The 18,548-nt window shown below is 40.3% G+C and overlaps 1 protein-coding gene across 7 annotated transcripts in view; it reads left to right on the top strand.

The window, feature by feature from the left end:
• The window catches only part of tcf7 (transcription factor 7), a 77,014-nt gene extending 61,813 nt beyond the window's left edge, over positions 1-15,201 (top strand). For 2 of the 7 annotated variants that reach the window (XM_031897793.1, XM_031897794.1), the window contains 5 exons: positions 1,315-1,477; positions 2,357-2,464; positions 4,153-4,201; positions 11,839-11,911; positions 13,517-15,201. In XM_031897793.1, the coding sequence (XP_031753653.1) occupies positions 1,315-1,477; positions 2,357-2,464; positions 4,153-4,201; positions 11,839-11,911; positions 13,517-13,805 (682 nt within the window). In that variant the 3' untranslated portion in view covers positions 13,806-15,201. 7 annotated transcript variants of the gene reach the window in all.
• The last annotated feature ends 3,347 nt before the right edge of the window (positions 15,202-18,548 follow it).

Below are 18,548 nucleotides of genomic sequence, written 5' to 3'. Positions count from 1 at the left end.
CCCTCATCCCTACCACTTAAATTATAGATCTTTGCTTAGGACTTGCTTAGACAGAACTGGTTCTCTTTCCCCCATCCAACGCCCACATTGTTCCCGAGGTATCTATCACAGTTAACAATTCTACTATACCCCATCTTCAGAGGTGCCTTGGGGTTATCCTCGATTCTGCCCTGTCCTTCACGCCTAGTATCCAGTCACTTATCAAATCATGTCACTTTTACCTAGGAAATATTTCCAAAATATGATCATTTATCCCCCAAGATGCTGCCAGAATTCTTATTTACTCTTTTATCATATCTCGCCATGACTACTGTAACTCTCTGCTAATTGGCCTTTCCTCGAGAGACTGTCCCCTCTCCAGTCCATAATGAATACTGCTGCCAGGCTCATACACCTCTCCAACCGCTCCTCCTCTGCCATCCCACTCTGCCAATCCCTGCACTGGCTTCCCCTACCATCCAGAATAAAATTCAGACTAATGACTCTCACATTCAAAGCAGTCCATAACTCTGCCCCACCCTACATCTCTAAACTTATCTTGAGATACCAAACAACCCACTTGTTACACTCCTCTACTGACTTGACTCAACTCCTCTCTCATTCCCTCCTTACACACTCACATTCACACACACTCTCTGGAATTCGCTCCCACAATCTGTCAGACTTTCTCCCAATCTCTCTGCCTTCAAAAGATCTCTAAAAACACATTTATTTAGAGAAGCTTACCCTCATTTAGTTTAACATTACCTCAGTGTGCTGCTAAAAGCAATACCCTGTGCCGCACCTCTCACAACTCTGGTCATGCCCATTCCCACACCTTGTGTCTCACCCCTTTCTCCTTGTAGATTGTAAGCAGTTTCGGGCAGGGCTCTCTTCACCTCTTGTATTAGTTATTGATTGCTTTATATGTTACTCTGTATGTCCAATGTATGAAACCCACTTATTGTACAGTGCTGTGGAATATGTGCGCTTTATAAATAAATGTTAATAATGAGGTTATACATAGCTGAGGCACTTATGGCCTGTGCCATTGTCCTACTTTCTATAAGTCATTCAGTGTCATACGTGTTGATAGAGACAGACTATGAGCAAACTCCTGGAATATAGGAAGGCTATGGCAAGTTATGGTCAGAGTTGAAAACAGTAAACCACAAGTACCAGCACGATAGTTTCTGGTGCAGTTATTTTAGGCATTAGTATTGTAAAAAAATTGGTATTTTCTCATCACTTTTATTTAGGTTGATTAAAATCATTTTTAAGTTTCATTTATTTGCTTTTTGGTTTTTTTTGGCTTTTATATTTCCTTTTCAACAGGAAACCACATTCTGAGCCAAAGAGAGAAAGAGAGCCCAAGAAACCTACTATTAAGAAACCATTAAATGCCTTTATGCTGTACATGAAAGAAATGAGAGCAAAAGTGATTGCAGAATGCACGCTAAAAGAGAGTGCAGCCATTAATCAGATCCTAGGGAGAAGGGTGAGAACAAAATTCTATTTTTCTGTTATTTTGTAAATGGCTTTTGGTTTGTAAGGATCCTAACCTAAGAATTTGTTTTTTTTTAATAGAAATACCAAATTTCTCAGATTATCTCTGCTCACAGGAACCAGTTCCCTACTCCTCTTAGGCTCACATTGTAATTAAACCCCTCCTCACCTTGTCCCATTGTGAAGTAATGGATTTTGGGACTTGTAGTCCCTGCTTTTCTAACAATCTGTGCACCACCCATTATGAAAAGCAGAGGAACTTCAAGTTTCAAAATCCATTACTTTGCAATGGAACAAGGTAAGGGAACAGTTGTGTTACAATAAGAGTCGGACTGGGCCGGCGGCACACTGGGAAAACACCAGGTGACCCAGACCCAAGCCCCACCCTGTGTGAGGGGGAAGGGAGGGCCTGGCCATGGATGAGTGGGTGGGCAGCAGGGGCCCCTGAGGGGGTGTGGGGGCCCCTAGGGTAGCAGCCCCTATTGGCCTTGGACACCCCAGTCCACCGCTGAAAAAAATACTTCTTGTATTAAAACTGGAAGGTCATCCCCCCAACTGAGCTCACGTTGAAAAAATGGGGGAATATTTCCCTTTAAATTTGTCTTAGAAGGGACAAATTCCCACCTGACTGCAAACAGCTATTTATATGAAGTGGGAAAAATTGGGCTAAAAACCACTCTTTAAGAAGGCAGCCATGCTCACTGCCTGCCACATCCCAATCTCTACTCATTCAATAAGGGAATGCTACCTTTGACAAGGTGTTCTTTTGATTTATAAATGTGTATATTTGCCAACATAGTGATCATTTAACCATATCTAATGATAGTTGGGCAAAGGTTTAATCTGCGCCCATATTTTTGTCTCCTGTCAGTGGCATGCATTGTCCAGAGAAGAACAATCAAAATACTATGAACTGGCCAGAAAAGAGAGGCAGCTACACATGCAGTTATACCCAGGCTGGTCTGCAAGAGATAACTATGTAAGTAGCTCACTAAATCACTCTCAACCAGACAGTGTTAACAGAAGCACTAACATGTTGATAACATGTACATAAACATAAAGGCTTTTACGATCCCTAGGCACAGAAATGTAAAGGATCTCCATTGTGGCAAAGGAATCTCTGCAAAGAAAACTTTAATAGGCTGATGTGCGATAGATCTCCCCCATAGAATCAAGGGTGGCTGATGTGTACCCTATAGACCCGGTATTAACAAAGCAGTTGTACCGCAATCCGACAGATTTGTATTATTGAAACCTTTTTGTTGTTGCTATTGTTTTTTTAATACTTATTTTATATCCATCTTTTATACACTGGAGATTACGTGGGCAATCATGGCTTTCTTTATCATTCTGTTACTATTTACAAAAAGATGCAGGATAGTGTATGGCTAAATAGTTTAATAAAAGACACAGATTTCACTCTGTGTAAGAAACCAAGGACCCTGAGGGACCATGCATTATCATTACATAGCCTTTTGCAGTGGATGGGGCAGTTTGATATCCAGTTAAAGTCAAATCTTAGGGCAAATGCTTATTTACTATGTTTGATATCCCTGGAACTGTATAAGAGTGACTGCTTTGATTATGTTTTCATATATCTGGACCACAAAGGCCAGTCCCGAACCCAAAAACTATGAAGACCCCTAGACACTGTGGGAGCAAACAATAAGCAAAGAAATGTCTCATAAACTTTAAAGGACAAGGAAAGGCTAAGTCATTAAAAATGTTAAGCACCCCCAAGTGACTTTAATCACTTGCCTCGTAGCCCGGGGTACCTGGAGCGATGCGCTTCCTCCTTCCGGCTTTGATTCAATAAGACTAACACAATAGGCGCATGCACAGTAGAGTAGAAAGCCGACTTCTCTGTTAAAGTTCCACTATTCACTCTACTGCGCGTGCGCGCGCGGTGATACAGGAAGGAGGAAGCGCTGCAGCTACCCCGGGCTGGTGCTGTTCTCTCCGTACAGGGGCACCAGCCCGGGGTAAAAGGTAGGCAATTCAAGTCACTTGGGGGTGCCTAACATTTTGGCACCCCCAAGTGACTTTGCCTTTCCTTCAAAAAACCACAAACTTCAACGTGTTATAGTACGTATATACCATCAGAAGCACAAGAAAGGCTTTTACTGTTCAATCTCCATTTGCAAATTGAATGTCCCCTTAAATCACATGTGTCAAACAACGGTCCGGGGGCTGAACATGCCCCTTCTGGCTGTTTTATTTGGCCCCTGGTGACTGTGCCTGAGCACGCAGCACCAATTGCCTGACTGCACTGTGACTGTGCCTGACCATACAGTATCTTAATAAAAATTTGGCCAGCGACTTGGCCTGTGTTTTAGATTTCGGCCCCCTTATGTGATTGAGTTTGACACCCCTGCCTTAGATGGTCTGGCCAGAGATCTTATCACAAAGGCACCAAGCAAATGTCAAGCTAAAGTATGTAATGGGAAAGTGGCAGCTGTATGAGGGAGGAAAGAGTGCACAAGTTAAGATAAGAAAGAGTAAAGATCTAGGACATGAAATACTGGGACAAAATGGCATAGTTGATTTTTATTACATCTGCATTGCCCTTGTACATTAACAAATTGACTTGATGTCATGTAAACTGTAGTGTAACCATAGAACTGAGGCTTATTTGCACTTAATCTTAATTACACTTTGTATTTACAGGGAAAAAGAAAGAGAAGAACCAGAGAAAAACACCAGGATTCTAGTTCAGGTAAGAACACAAAACCAATTTTTCACATTTATGTTAAATTAATTTAGCGGTTGCCATCTGTCTTCTGGTATCCTTGGTAAGACTTTATTTAGCATACAAATTACTATTGTTTGTTGCTGGAAGAAAGTTAACCCTGCATATGAAGGATTATGTTCACCCGCTCTAAACAACATTGAGACCCCCATAGGTTAATCAATCCCTAAACTAGAGCATAATCTGCCTAGTCTCTTAACTTTAATTAAGTTTGGTTGCTGTAATACTGTAAGTAGTGTCGTACTGGTATGCCTGGGGTCCCCCAGAAAACCTTAAAAGGCTCACTCTCTAAAACTATTTTCACTCCAATTTTCTCACTGTCTTTATTTTCCTAGTCTATTCTCTTTGCACACTATTATCTATCCTTCCCTCCATTTCTCCTTTTTATTCTCATACAGAAATGGAGAATCACTATGATATAGGCATACAAGGCCAAATGGTTGGGTGAGCAGCAGGGACAACTGACACCTGGGCCCACTGAGCATATTCCCGATACACTGGTGGGCCAGTCCAACACTGACTGTAAGTGCTTAGGGAAATTATACCATTGCCCATTGTCATGAACGATATATTGACTGCATTCCTTTCATACATTAATATTTTCTTAGTTTCTTCACATATTGAAGAAGGGTTGCTGCCTTCCCCATGGGATATCTTTCTGTTACAGTAGCATCTCAGATTTGGCCTGCAGGGAAATGGATATAATGTTCATTCATATTAGTAAAATAGTTCTGGGAAATGACAAGCATCTAGAAACCCGTGTAGAATGTATTGCCTAAAGGCTATTACACTTTGTACTATACTCAAAGCAAAGCCATTATTTAGGGCCTCATTAACAATGACAAGGCCCCAGTTCACTTTACAAACCTTACATGTATATGACAGAACAGATCTTGTATCATAAGGCATAAAACAAGTAATGAAGGGGGGTGTAAATGATTAAATTACAGTGGATATAAAAGTCTACACATTCCTGCAAAATGGCAGGTTCCTGTCACAACCTTTTTTTGCAAAATTGCCATCTATATAAAAGCTGAAAACAAATCAGAAACATTGTAGTTAAGAAGGAAAAGCAAAAATCATGCAAAAAACCTGCTTGCATTACTGCGTGCACCCTTGAAAAATGAACAATGTGGCTGCATTTAGAATGAACTAATCACATTAAGTCTCATCTCATATAGTAGTTAGTATACATCTGACATCAATTAAAGTGGCTCTGATTTAGCTCAGATAAGCTTGCCTGTTACTGTAGGATTATTCTGCTTGTTCTCATACTCCAAAACCCATGTTCCACAAAGAACTTTCAAAACATGAAAGGGATCTTTTCACTGAAAGGTGTAAATCTGGACAGGGGTACAAGTATTCAAATCACTAAACCTTCCGAGGAACATGGTGAAGGCATCAACAAGTGGAGAAAATATGGGTCAACAGTGACTACCAGGATGTCTCTCCAAGACTGATGAAAAGACAAGGAGAAAACTGGTCAGGGAGGCCCCCAAGAGGCATACAGCGACATTAAAGATGCTGCAGGATTTCTTGGCAAGTACGGTTTGTTCTCTACATGTCATAACAATCAGTCGTATTCTTCATATGTCTGGGTTGTGGGGTACAACCCCTTCCACAAACACATGAAAAATATACTATAGTCTGGTAAGACCAAGGTCGAACTATTTGGCCAGAATTCCAAAAGGTATGTTGGCACAGAAATAACACCGCACATCACTAGAACACCACTCCCAGAGTAATGCATGGTGGGGGCAGCATCATGCTTTGGGGCTGCTTTTCATCAGCTGGAACTGGTACTTTAGTCAAGGTTTGTCACAAAACCTTCAAGCATCTGCTAGGAAGCTGAAGATGAAGAGGAACTTCGTGACCCAAAGCAATACATCTAACTCAACAAACAGTGCCTTTACCAAAGGAGGATCAATGTTCTGGAATGGCCCAGCCAGAGCCCAGACCTTAATCCAGTTGAAAATCTGCAAGGGGACCTGGAGAGAGCTGTTCACAGGAGAGATACCCTCGCAATTTGACAGATCTGAACATTTTTTGCAAGGAGGAGTGGCCAAAAATTGCCAAGTTCAGAAGTGATTTTTGTATGATTTCTGTTTTCTTTAAACTGTTTCAGATAGATTGCAATTTTGCAGTAAAGGTGGAATAAGTTGTTTTTTTTTTATTAAACAAAAATCTGCCGTTTTGCAGGGATGTGTATAGTTTTTATATCCAGTATATTTTTATACATAAAGATTTGAATGTAGGCGCAGAGTAAATGTAATTTATAAGGAGTAGCAGAATGTTATAATGCAATGCATTCATTTTTGTGCAATGTACAAAACTCGTAAGACTGCTTCTCTGTAACCACACATATATTTTGAATGGTTTCACTCATTTTATTTCAAGATGTTGTGGTTTTTGGAATCTTACCATAAGCTTTGCTGACGCCTTAACAAAACTTAGAGAAAATGATAGATGTGGCCAGACATCATTATGGGTGTGCTAAAGGGGGAAAAAATATCAGAAGAAGATGAAACATTGAGCAATAGCCACTATGGGAACAAAATGCTTCAAGCATGGCGAGCTTTAGCCTTTGGCAATAATGGGTAATGGATTCCATCTATTAGTGTTATGGTTAAAGGTATTTTAACAGGGAGGGCTCTGCATGCCAGAATAGTTTTTTTATTATTATAGTTTTTATAGATTTTTTGAAATTTTACAAGAAATGGAAATAAGGTATCGCAAGATAAACAGTGCAAAGGTCAATACATTACATATGTTTTTCAACAGCATTTAGTTTAAAGTGGACATTTTAAAAGATCATGAAGGACTAGTTAAGTAAATATGTAGGTAAAAGTGAGTTCAAAAGTTTGGGCATCCCTGGTCAGGTTATGTGATTTGGTAATGAATGAACTTTTATCATACATGTGCTGAATTTACCAGTTTGGAAGTAAATAAAACATAAACGTTTGAGCACCTTGCCATGTGAACCACAAGTGTTATCTTTTTGTCTAAAGGCAGCCATAAGCAGGCCGAATAAAGTTGCCCACTGTCAGCAGCTTATGGGCCCATGTATAGGGCCCTCCAATGGGCCTAACTGACCTGTATATGTTAAAAAAAAAAAATCGGGCAGATATCGATCAAGCAGGTTTGAAAATCCATAGGGGTGAAGATTTTATCATCTTGTTGATCCAATCCTCAGATTAACCTGATATTGCCCACTGAAAGGTGTTTGCCTAATGAGTAGATTTTTCAGTGTATGACCACCTTTAGTTAATTAGCAAGTTGGGTCCAGGGGTGATTCTAATCTAGATACTTGCAGTGCCCCTACTACCCACACTTACCTTTCCTGCACAGGAGGGGGTCACATCGCTAGTGCAGAGAGCATCATTAATGCTCATAAAGTTACGAGGAGAGGCTTTTTGCTGCTCCTGGTAACTTGGGGTTGGCTGCTGCCTGGTTGGAACTTAATCCAAGCCAGATAAACCTTACACCATGCTTATACCATGGGCCTCTCTAAGAGTGAGAATCTAATAACCAGACGGGAATTATTTCTAGACACAGGAGCTTGTTTGCAACAGTGCTGTTACCAGTATTAGATATAGAATGGGAACTGTTGAAGCTGCTACAATTGTTGTGTAAATTGACCCATTCAGGTACTTGAATCTCCTTAAGTCACTCCTTAAGCTGGCCATACACGCACCGATAATATCGTACAAAACCTCGTTTCGTACGATATTCGGTGCGTGTATGGCAAGTCGGTGAGTCGACCGGTATCGCAGGAGGCTGCTGATATTGGTCGACTCGCCGATCGGCCAGGTCAGAAAATTTTGATTGGGCGCCATAGAAGGCACCTGAGCAAAATCTGCCGTCAGGGCTGAATCGGCAGAAGGAGGTAGAAATCCTATTGTTTCTACCTCCTTATCTGCTGTTTCAGCCCTGACGGTGTGTGGCGGATCTGACGATGTTTCGTGCGACCGATGGTCGCACGAAACATCGTCAGATTGCCACGTGTGTGGCCACCTTTACTCTTGAGTGTTTTGCCATTAAGCACAAATGCTCCACCCCAGTCTGTTCCAGATGAGTTGCGTTCAGTACGCCTATTGATGCTGGGGATCCTGGAAGTTTTATTTTTTCTGCAGGCCAAGTATCAGCCCCATGTTGCATCAGCCTTAAAGGAGAAGGAAAGGCTAAGTCACTTGGGGGTGCCAAAATGTTAGGCACCCCCAAGTGACTTAGATCGCTTACCTTTTACCCCGGGCTGGTGCCCCTGTACGAAGAGAACAGCACCAGCCCGGGGTAGCAGCGAGCACTTCCTACTTCTCTTTCGCTTGCGCGCGCATGCGCAGTGGAGTGAAAAGCCGAACTTAAACAAGAAAGTCGGCTTTTCACTCTACTGCGCATGCGCCGGCCCACGGATTTAGCCGGCAAAAGGAAGTAGGAAGCTCTCACTACAAGTACCCTGGGCTGGTGCTGTTTTCTCCATACAGGGGCACCAGCCCGGGGTACAAGGTAAGCGATTAAAGTCACTTGGGGGTGCCTAACATTTTGGCACCCCCAAGTGACTTAGCCTTTCCTTCTCCTTTAAAGGCTGTGATTTCTGCCAAAGTATTGAGATGTAAAGAGTAAGACATGGTGCCCACAGTTTTTTATTTCCAAATCTGTTAAATTTAGCAAATAAATAGCAATTGTGCATTAAATGATTAACTTTGTTCCTGGCTAAGGCAAGGAAGAGACATTCATTCTCTGCCAGATCTTTGCTGGAGCACATATGGCTGAAGCACTTATTGGATAATGATAGATACTGTTCTTCCCATACATTACATAGGGATTCTGTGACTAAGGCAAAATGCATATTAAGTGTTGGTTAACCAAAATGCTAGCTTCTCTGTTCCAGGGGCGGCACTGATTTACAGCTGGCTATGCTTTAAGAAAAGTCTAAGAAAGTAGAAGTTTAATGGGGTGGGTAGGACATGCTGCAGTCTGCAGCGCCAGGCTAACTAAACAAAAAGAAAAAAAAAATATTTATGGGGGGTTTTTTTTCCCCTTTTTGTTTAGTTCTGATTTGGAATTTCAGCACTTATCTGGTTGCTAGGGTAATAATTACCTTAGCAACCAGGGAATAGTTTGAATAACTAAGTAATATAATAAGTGATAAAAAGTATATAAGTATATAAATAAGATATAATAAGATATATGATAAGATATAATAAGTATATAAAATAAGTAATAAAAAAAATAAGAATACTGACTGAATTCCAATACTCTTTGCAGCAATCAGACCCCTCTAAACTTTAAACATCATGTAAAATGTTAAAAGCTCTGAAAAACTGAATGTAACAGCTTGTTGTTCAAATGACACAATTTTTGTAATTGCTCAGTATTCAGTCAAATCCAAAAAATTATGGATTCAGTGCATCCTTTGTGTTTGCAAGCATTTCTTAATGTAATACAATTGTAATTGAATCATGCTGGGGAGTCACTGTATTTATTACACTGCAGTTATACACAGGAGAGACAGAAGAACTAGCTGCACCAAAATCCACCAACCAAGCCTTTTTCAGATGCACACGGTCTGATAGATCTATGGAGGGTCCGTAACCAGTTCACATGCTACTCAGCAGTTCCCAACTCTCTCTCTCTAGAACTGACCTAGCACTGAGGTGCGAGGAGACCAATAAACTGGTACAAAGTATAGATATACTGACAATATCTGACTATATCAGATCACTCCCCGGTGTTACTAACTCTGACTGCCTCAACCACACCTGCCGATAGGCTCTAGAGATAGAGCCTGTACTGGGCCAATCATAGAGATATGATTGAAATTATCCAAAATAGCATGGATACATACCTAGCAACCAACCTGGAAGATACCCCCCCAGATATTACATGGGACGCACTAAAAGCGTACATCAGGGGGAAATTTATAAGTAATATTAAGGGTTACAACTTAAATACAGCAGCTGTTATCTCCCATAAATCCCAAAAAGTGAGGGGAGCAGAGGCTAAATACGTTTCTGACCCCACTGATAGTAGGAAATGTGAATGGCAGCAGTGCAAAGAAGCCCTTAATATTGCTCAGGTAGAGCTCACTGAAAAATATACCCTCTTCCAAAAAGGGAACATATTTGAGCAAGGAGACAATTTGGGGAAACGCCTAGCAATACTATCCATAAGGGTCTCTATACCAGCAATAAACCAGGTCTTTACAAACTTTTACTCAGAACTATATACAACTAAACCTCAGAGGATCTCAGACTTTATCTAGACTCCATGCAACTCCCCACAGTCTCACAAGAAGTATCCCAACAACTAGCGAAGGATATTACACCATCACCCTCCCATTAAATAAACCCAATAGGATTGTTTTGCCACCAATATGGATTCATGAAGCTTAGTTACCATCCAGTTCAAGCTACTGTTTTATTATTACAGAGAAAAAGGAAATCATATTAAAAAAAATCAAATAGAATTATTAACTTACAATAGACTCTGGTGGCCTTCCTGTAATTTGGAGCTTTCTGGGTTTTCAGGTAAGGTATCCCATAGCTTTCAGTATTAAGCCGTGCCTAATTAATCCAGTAATACACTGAATTCAAAGTGATATACTGTCACTTTAGTAAGTGATACATATTCTCCAAACCACTGATAGTGATAAACTCTGTCTCATCCATTTGGGATGAACTTCATATAAATGTGATTTCATATTAATACATAAAGAGATTCAGGCATTGCTATTGGATGATTTGGTTATCCTCTATACCAAGGGGGTGACAAATAAGGGCTGTGATTGGCTATTTGGTGGCCCAATGAGGACTGGCAGCCTACAGGAAGCTCTAGTTGGCAGTATACATGGTCTTTTTGTCCCAAAACTTGCATCTAAGTCAGAAATTCAAAAAATAAGCACCTGCTTTGAGGCCACTGGGAGCTGGTTGGGGATCACTGCTCTGTAGGGTCTCGGCACTGTCATACAATAACTGATCTGTTTCCTACTTGAAGCAAACTATGTCTTTGTAAAATACATACCACAAGTTGCCACAATACATGTTTTTATGGGTTATAAATGTTTTGGGGGTTTTTGTTAAACGCTGTGCATTTTCTCATTGGTACTACTGGTTGCCTGAATACCTTCATGTAACATGGATTATTGCATGCTATCTGCAGTTTCCCTAATGTGCGAATAACAAGCAGCACAGCTGGAACTGGGTAATGACTGTGTTTAATTTGTAATTTACCTGATCTCTGATTTGGGTTATCAGTCCACCTCTCATGGCTTGTATCCAGCAAACACATCATTGGATAAAACAATGTGCCAACCCCAGATACAGAGATCCAGGTACATGTAATATTTCCAGTCCATGTGGCCCTATTCAGGCACATTGAGACCCACAAATCTTTCTTACCTCTTCCAAATGTGAGACAAGCTAATAGGCTATGCCATGTTTTCCTTTTTCTCTGCGTGTCTGTACTTATAACATAATTGTTTTCAGCAAAAGTTAGTGATTAGAATTCAGGCTTTTTGCTTTTCTAGTGGCTAAATTTATGTTGCATCTTCTTTTCCTTTTTTTGTGCGTGCCTTTGCATTTCCCTGTGCATGTTGCTATACTCAGACCCTGGCTCCCCTAAGAAATGCAGAGCTCGCTTTGGCCTCAACCAACAAACAGACTGGTGCGGTCCATGCAGGTGTGTATGATATACAGTCTCATGTCATGTCCTTGCTGTGCTTTCCTACCCTCCCTGTTCTGCATGCTCACATCTAACAGGAATGCCTTGCTAGTGTGAATACCACTCTTATGCACAGATCTCATTGTCTGATGGGACCCCGTTAGCAAATGTATCCGTTTTATATGTACGTTAACTGTGTAGTGTATTTTTCAGTTATTTTTCAGTCATTGTTGAGGGTCTCTCAACTCTCAGAACTTTAACCCAGGCTATGTTTGATAGCTCTTTGGTATTAATTATGCTATTAGTTTAGATATCTTCTCTAATTAAAGGTGGCCATACAGGGGCTGATTAAAGCTGCCGGCTCTGGCCTTCTAGACTGAGTCAGCAGCTTACCGACCCAAACATAGGGTCGGCCGACAGGCCTTCCTTATCGCTCTCTGGCTGAGAATCAGACTGGTTTGATATTCTCATTGGGGTGAGAACCACAGCAGTGTGTTGAGGTGGTCCTCTCCTTGACTGCCTTTATTAGTGGCAGTTGCTGTCCTGGGGGCCAAAGGATCAAACCAGTCTAATATCGCCCACCATAAGGTGGCCATAATCTAAAGTTGTGTGTTTGCTTTAGAATTTATAACTACAGGTATAGAACCCGTTATCCAGATTGCTCGGGACCAAGGGTATTCCGTATAAGGGGTCTTCCTGTAATTTGGATCTCCATACCTTAAGTCTACTAAAAAAAAACAATAAAACATGAATTAAACCCAATAGGATTGTTTTGCATCCAATAAGGGTTAATTATATCTTAGTTGGGATCAAGTACAGGTACTGTTTTATTATTACAGAGAAAAGGGAATCATTTAACCATTAAATAAACCCAATAGGGCTGTTCTGCCCCCAATAAGGGGTAATTATATCTTAGTTGGGATCAAGTACAGGTACTGTTTTATTATTACAGAGAAAAAAGATATCTGTTTTAAAATTCTAAACTATTTGATTAAAATGGAGTCTATGGGAGATGGGCTTTCCGTAATTCGGAGCTTTCTGGATAACGGGTTTCCGGATAAGGGATCCCATATCTGTACTGTAGTTTATATAAAGAAAGCTGCTGTTTAGCGATGGGGGCAGCCATTAAAACTGAAAAAAGGAGAAAAGGGCACAGGGATATAGTGGATAACAGATAAGCTCTGTAGAATACAATGGGAATATAAGCAGTTTATCGGTTATCTGTAACCTGTGCCTTTTCTCTTTTTTTCAGTTTAAATGGCTGCCCCCATGGCTACACAGCAGCTTTGTTTATATGAACTATAGTAGTCTTTCTGGAGCAAATAAAGCACTTTTACCTGTGCAGGGCAATACTGCTTCATATATTAATTACTTGAATTTTTTGCTGTTACTGCTCCATTTGTAGCAGTGCATAAGCAGAGATGACCTTGTAGTATGCCCCCTTTGCTTTTGGAGACCTTCAGTTTCATTCAGCATATGTAAATACTGTATTTGGTGTTTCCTTAGCTTATCCTTGTAACTAGATGTCTGCCCTACAAATGTGTTTTGATGTACATGATTTTAATATATATGAAATGATGGATTCACCCTTTGTTTACAGATAACTCTCTTCACTGTTCTTAGGAGGAAAAAGAAGTGCATTCGGTACTTACAAGGAGAAGGACGATGTGGCAGCCCAGTTTCTTCCGATGGAAGTGCTATAGACTCTCCTCCTTCCCCATTAAATTCACGGCATTCCATGCCATCTTCTGCTTATCCTACAGCCAAGCTTTCTAGCCCTGCTGATTCTGTACAAAGTGCTCAGTCTTGCTCTCCATCATCGTCATCTAGCACGGTCAGATCCAGCCTTATATCCCCAGGATATAAAGGAGCATTCTTGTCCCAAACTGTCAATGCATCTGAAAACTCTTGAATTCGGTGCCATCTTCAAAATATTGTAGCACCATCTTGGCCACATTAACTGTTGTCAGTGCTGCATTGGACACTTGGTAACGGCTCCCACGCTTCTCTGTAGCTGGTGAGGGCTCATCGGTTGCTGCTTGCAAGCTCAAGACTTGGGAAAATGTCACCTTGTTGGCAGATCATTTGGACTTTTTAAAGATCTTCATCTTTCTCTTCCTCCATTGTGCTCCCCTTGGAAAGAATCTGCTTTTTATGCAATGTATCTTAGTGAACAATATTTTAATTACTTCCTATTCGACAGTATTTTGCAGTTACATTTGCCCAAGACTAAGAAAAAATCCTAAGAACTAGATAAACGTGTCCTCCAAAAAACTAGCACTTGAAATGTGACGGCAACATCACCATAGCATTAGAACAGAAATGCACCTGGCGTAAAGCAGATATAGGTGAGCTACAGTATATGCCTGCTCAGTTCTTTCTACCAAGGTAGAGACGGAATATGGTTACCATTGAATTTCACCCCTGGAATACTGCATGGCACCCAAATATAAAAAACCTGAAGCATAATTAAAATATACAAAGAATAAAATACAAAACTTTCATTGACCGTATGAAGAAAATTCTATAGTCTGCTCAAGAGTTACCCGGCCGTGTAAGAACCACAGGTTATAATATTAATCGATAAAAAGTCTGTGTTTTGGGGTTCCACAATAGGCAGTTCAAAAGTAGCCTAATTTCTTTATTCCTGTTGCATCCTTGGCCCAATCAGTAAAGGTGACCTAGTCGAGTAAGGCAGAATCAGCAGCCAATAAGATATGATACTAGAAAACATTTGAATTAATTATCATGATGTATCTTACATCCTACCCATGCAGTATTAAAGTGTAAATCATTTTGCAGCCCTGAGCCAGACCAAGTGAGACCCTATATCTAATGGTCCTAATGTCCGGGGAGAAATGTTAATCTGGTATTTGTATCAGTATGGATATTATGGAACAGAATGACATGCACAATGGCACATCCCCAGACTTATGATACTACAGCAAATGGAAATTAGCTTGCTGATTGGCTGTGGTGATGTGTGAGTTGGAAGTGCAATTATTTGCTTTAATATCAACGCTTTATATAGTGGTACTTTATGTAGCTTTGTGATTTAGTTTTTTTATTCATTTTTGGTTAAAAAGTCCAAATCAAATTCAATGTGGATGCACACCCTATTATACAGAAACTATATGTATGAGTTTAATATAAAGTCACCCATCCATGTTTTATCCTGTATAAATCTAAGGGCTTTAACAGCACTGAAACTAGCGGGACTATAATGTTCTGCACAACCAAATCCAATCCTGTAATGTCTTATTGTAAAGAGTCTTAAGGACGACACAATACAGATTTTCGGAAACAGATGATGCGGTTTTGTCAGGTTTACTCAAATGAGGGTTTGGACTTCAGTCCTTAATGCAGCCAATTATTGTAAGATTTTTAGTGTTTGATTCAATTACAGACACTATTCCTGCTTTTGCTGAATTTTGTTGCACTAATGTGTTTTTATATTTCCTTCCTTCTGTAATCCAGAAACCCATTATCCAGACAGCTCTGAATTACAGGAAGGCCATCTCCCATGGACTCCATTTTAATCCAATAATTCAACTTTTTAAGCATAACTTTCTCTGTAATAATAAAACAGTACCTGTACTTGATCCCAACTAAGATATAATTACCCCTTATTGGGGCAGAACAGCCCTATTGGGTTTATTTAATGGTTAAATGATTCCCTTTTCTCTGTAATAATAAAACAGTACCTGTACTTGATCCCAACTAAGATATAATTACCCCTTATTGGGGGCAGAACAGCCCTATTGGGTTTATTTAATGGTTAAATGATTCCCTTTTCTCTGTAATAATAAAACAGTACCTGTACTTGATCCCAACTAAGATATAATTACCCCTTATTGGGGGCAGAACAATCCTATTGGGTTTATTTAATGTTTACATGTTTTTTTAGTAGATCTCAAGTATGGAGATCCAGATTAAAGAAAGATCCCTTTCCTGTAAGCATTCTGGATAACAGGTCCCATACCTGTATATAGAAGTTCACTGCATCTGTTGAGACCCAAGTAACTGTTAAGATAGCAATATTTGTCTTCCTTGGAAAAGCTTCTGGGTTTTGTGCCAAGTTCTAAAGCCTAATTCAGCAAGAGAATATAAAATAGTAATCAGTGGCCCATTACTAAACTTATATTAAAGTAAGAAACAAAGTTAATGGAGTAGCGATGTGTTGCTTTTCATCATAACCCTGAGGGCAGAGGGTACCCTAAAACTTTCCATTTATAAAAATCTTAGAACTGTGTGTTTGTGTCATGTAATTTTGACATAGGGGTAAAATTCTATATTTTATAAATCTTTGTTTTCTTTATTTTTCAGTTACCATTTCTCCTCCCACCCTTATTTCTGTTGAGTTTCTTTCATGTCTGAATGGCCTCAATACCAACATTTTCTCATGTAAATCTCTCCAGGATCTCAGGGATCTTATGTTGTCTTCACTGCTGTATTTGATGGAAGGAAGTTGATCATGCCATACTTGAACTTCACTTGAAATTCACTTGAAATTCACTCTTGAAAGTGCCAGCACAATAAGCTTTAAGGGGGTTATGTAATAAAAGTTTGCCCAGGAGCAGTAACCTATAGAAACCAATCATCAGGTAGAATTTTCTGGTCATCTGATTACAAACAATCATCTTATTGGTTTCTATGGGTTACTGCTCCTGGTGCCTTTTATTACATATGGGGGTTAGATTGTTAGAACATGAAAAATCATTGTTTGGCTTAATGCAAGTGTTGCTTTTTAGCACAGTGTTATTTGGGCAGAGAGAAACTGACCTGTGCTTCAGGGAAAAGCTGGGCATTGTTGGGGGGATATTTTGGTGAGAACTGGACAAGACAGCATTGTGGAATAAAAACAGAACAACATTTAGGCTATGATCATACGGGGTTACTTTCCAGTTGCAATGAACAGGGCAAAAAAGGTTACATTTAAGGGTAAGAACCCCCAAAGCAGTTCAGTCGCCTGTGATAGATCTCTGCTATCAAGGGCAACAAACCGCTCTGAAATGGCTTTCCACTGGCAACAATAGGTGTCACCGGTGGAAAGCCCTTTGCATTGATTCTATTGCAGGCAACTTTGCATGACTTCGGAAAACGAAGCGACGCAAAGGGCTTTCAATCGGTGACTCGTTGCCGGTTGCCATTTCGGAGCAGTAGATGCCCACGATAGCAGAGATCTATAACGGGCGACTAAACTGCTCCGTGGGTTCTTACCCTTAAGTGGCCAACCCCGGAGCAACACAAACTAGTGTTAGCCATGAAAGTCTTTAGGGAATTAGACTGCCTGAATCTCCTGGGTTAGCTTTGGTTGGCTGCTTTAAAGCAAACTGGCAGATGATTGCTAAAGCTTTGGGCCAACATATTCATGTTCTGGTGAATAGATAGAAATTGGTCAGGATAAAAACTTCATCTTGCCCAATAAGAAGACATGTTCCCCCGCTCCCACAATCACTTGTGGCATTGGGTCCATGTATTGCTATATAATCACTAGTTTAAATTGTAAACTTTCTGGCTGTTTTTTATTTAAGCCACTTATGTTTCTAACTTTTTGGTTCTTGTGGTAGTTTATACATTACCAGTGCACAGATGCCACAAAAGTGATGTCAGGGGGTTGTTATACAGAGCTCATTATCACTAGTAACAACTAATTTGGCTAATTGTAGGAAATATAGCTTGAGATCAAAGCGATACTCCATTGGTGCTTTATAAGTTAAAGAAACTAATAGTGTATGGATATTTAACTAATGAACAAGTAAAGGTAAAATCACTGGGGGTGCCAGTTACCCCGGGCTGCTGCTCGTCTTCTTCAAAAAAATGCCCCAGCCTGGGGTACTTCATTCTGAGCATCATGGCACAATGGCAGCACCCAGCCTGGGGTAACAGGTAGTTGCCTAGATACACTATGGTTGCCTAACAACTGCACCCCCTAGTTACCTTAGCCTTCCTTCTCCTTTTAAAGTTATTTTACTTGTGTTGAAAAAAGGTGTATATAGGTGTTAGCTGCCCGTATAATACAGAAATGTTTTTATTCTTTATATATGAGGCTCATCTTATGATCACGTGCGACCATAACTCATCAGAGTAGCACAGTAACGGTCTCATTAAATTAGTTTTAATCCAAACATAGACCCTCATTTAAATTGGAGAACATGCAATGAGCCCCTTTCCGTATTCGTTGTGGCTGAAGTTTTACGAGTGCTGCCCCATGCAGCCGCTTCCCAGCATACAAACTGTCATTTCCAGCTGTCACCTTCATTCTCATGACTGCTGCTTGCAAGCAGAAAATCGGCAGTAAACTGTAGTCTTTAGTATTGCAGGAAAAGACATTATTATCTAAACTCATTTATGACCTTTGTATGTGTGTATAGTAGGGTCTTTTTTTAACTTTGTTACTGGAACAAAGGTTTTTTTTTTTTAATCATAAGGTTCAGGAAAGATAACTCGCACCCACAGAGCAGGTTTTAGTGAGCCAATTAGAATCTCAGCATGCTGACCAATGGCAGTGGGGAGTGCTTCTCTGCTTTCCCAGCAGTCCCTGTGCATGCTGCCCCTATTGTTATGCCCAAAAGAGGTGTGAGGGAATAGTTCTGCAAGACCTAGAGGAAAACTGACTTCAAGGTCCAGGAGTCAGTGCAGAGACCAGAGAATA

This window comes from Xenopus tropicalis, chromosome 3 (genome assembly GCF_000004195.4).
Source record: "Xenopus tropicalis strain Nigerian chromosome 3, UCB_Xtro_10.0, whole genome shotgun sequence".
In the NCBI taxonomy this organism is placed as follows: Eukaryota; Metazoa; Chordata; class Amphibia; order Anura; family Pipidae; genus Xenopus; species Xenopus tropicalis.
This window is presented reverse-complemented; position numbering and strand designations above follow the sequence as displayed.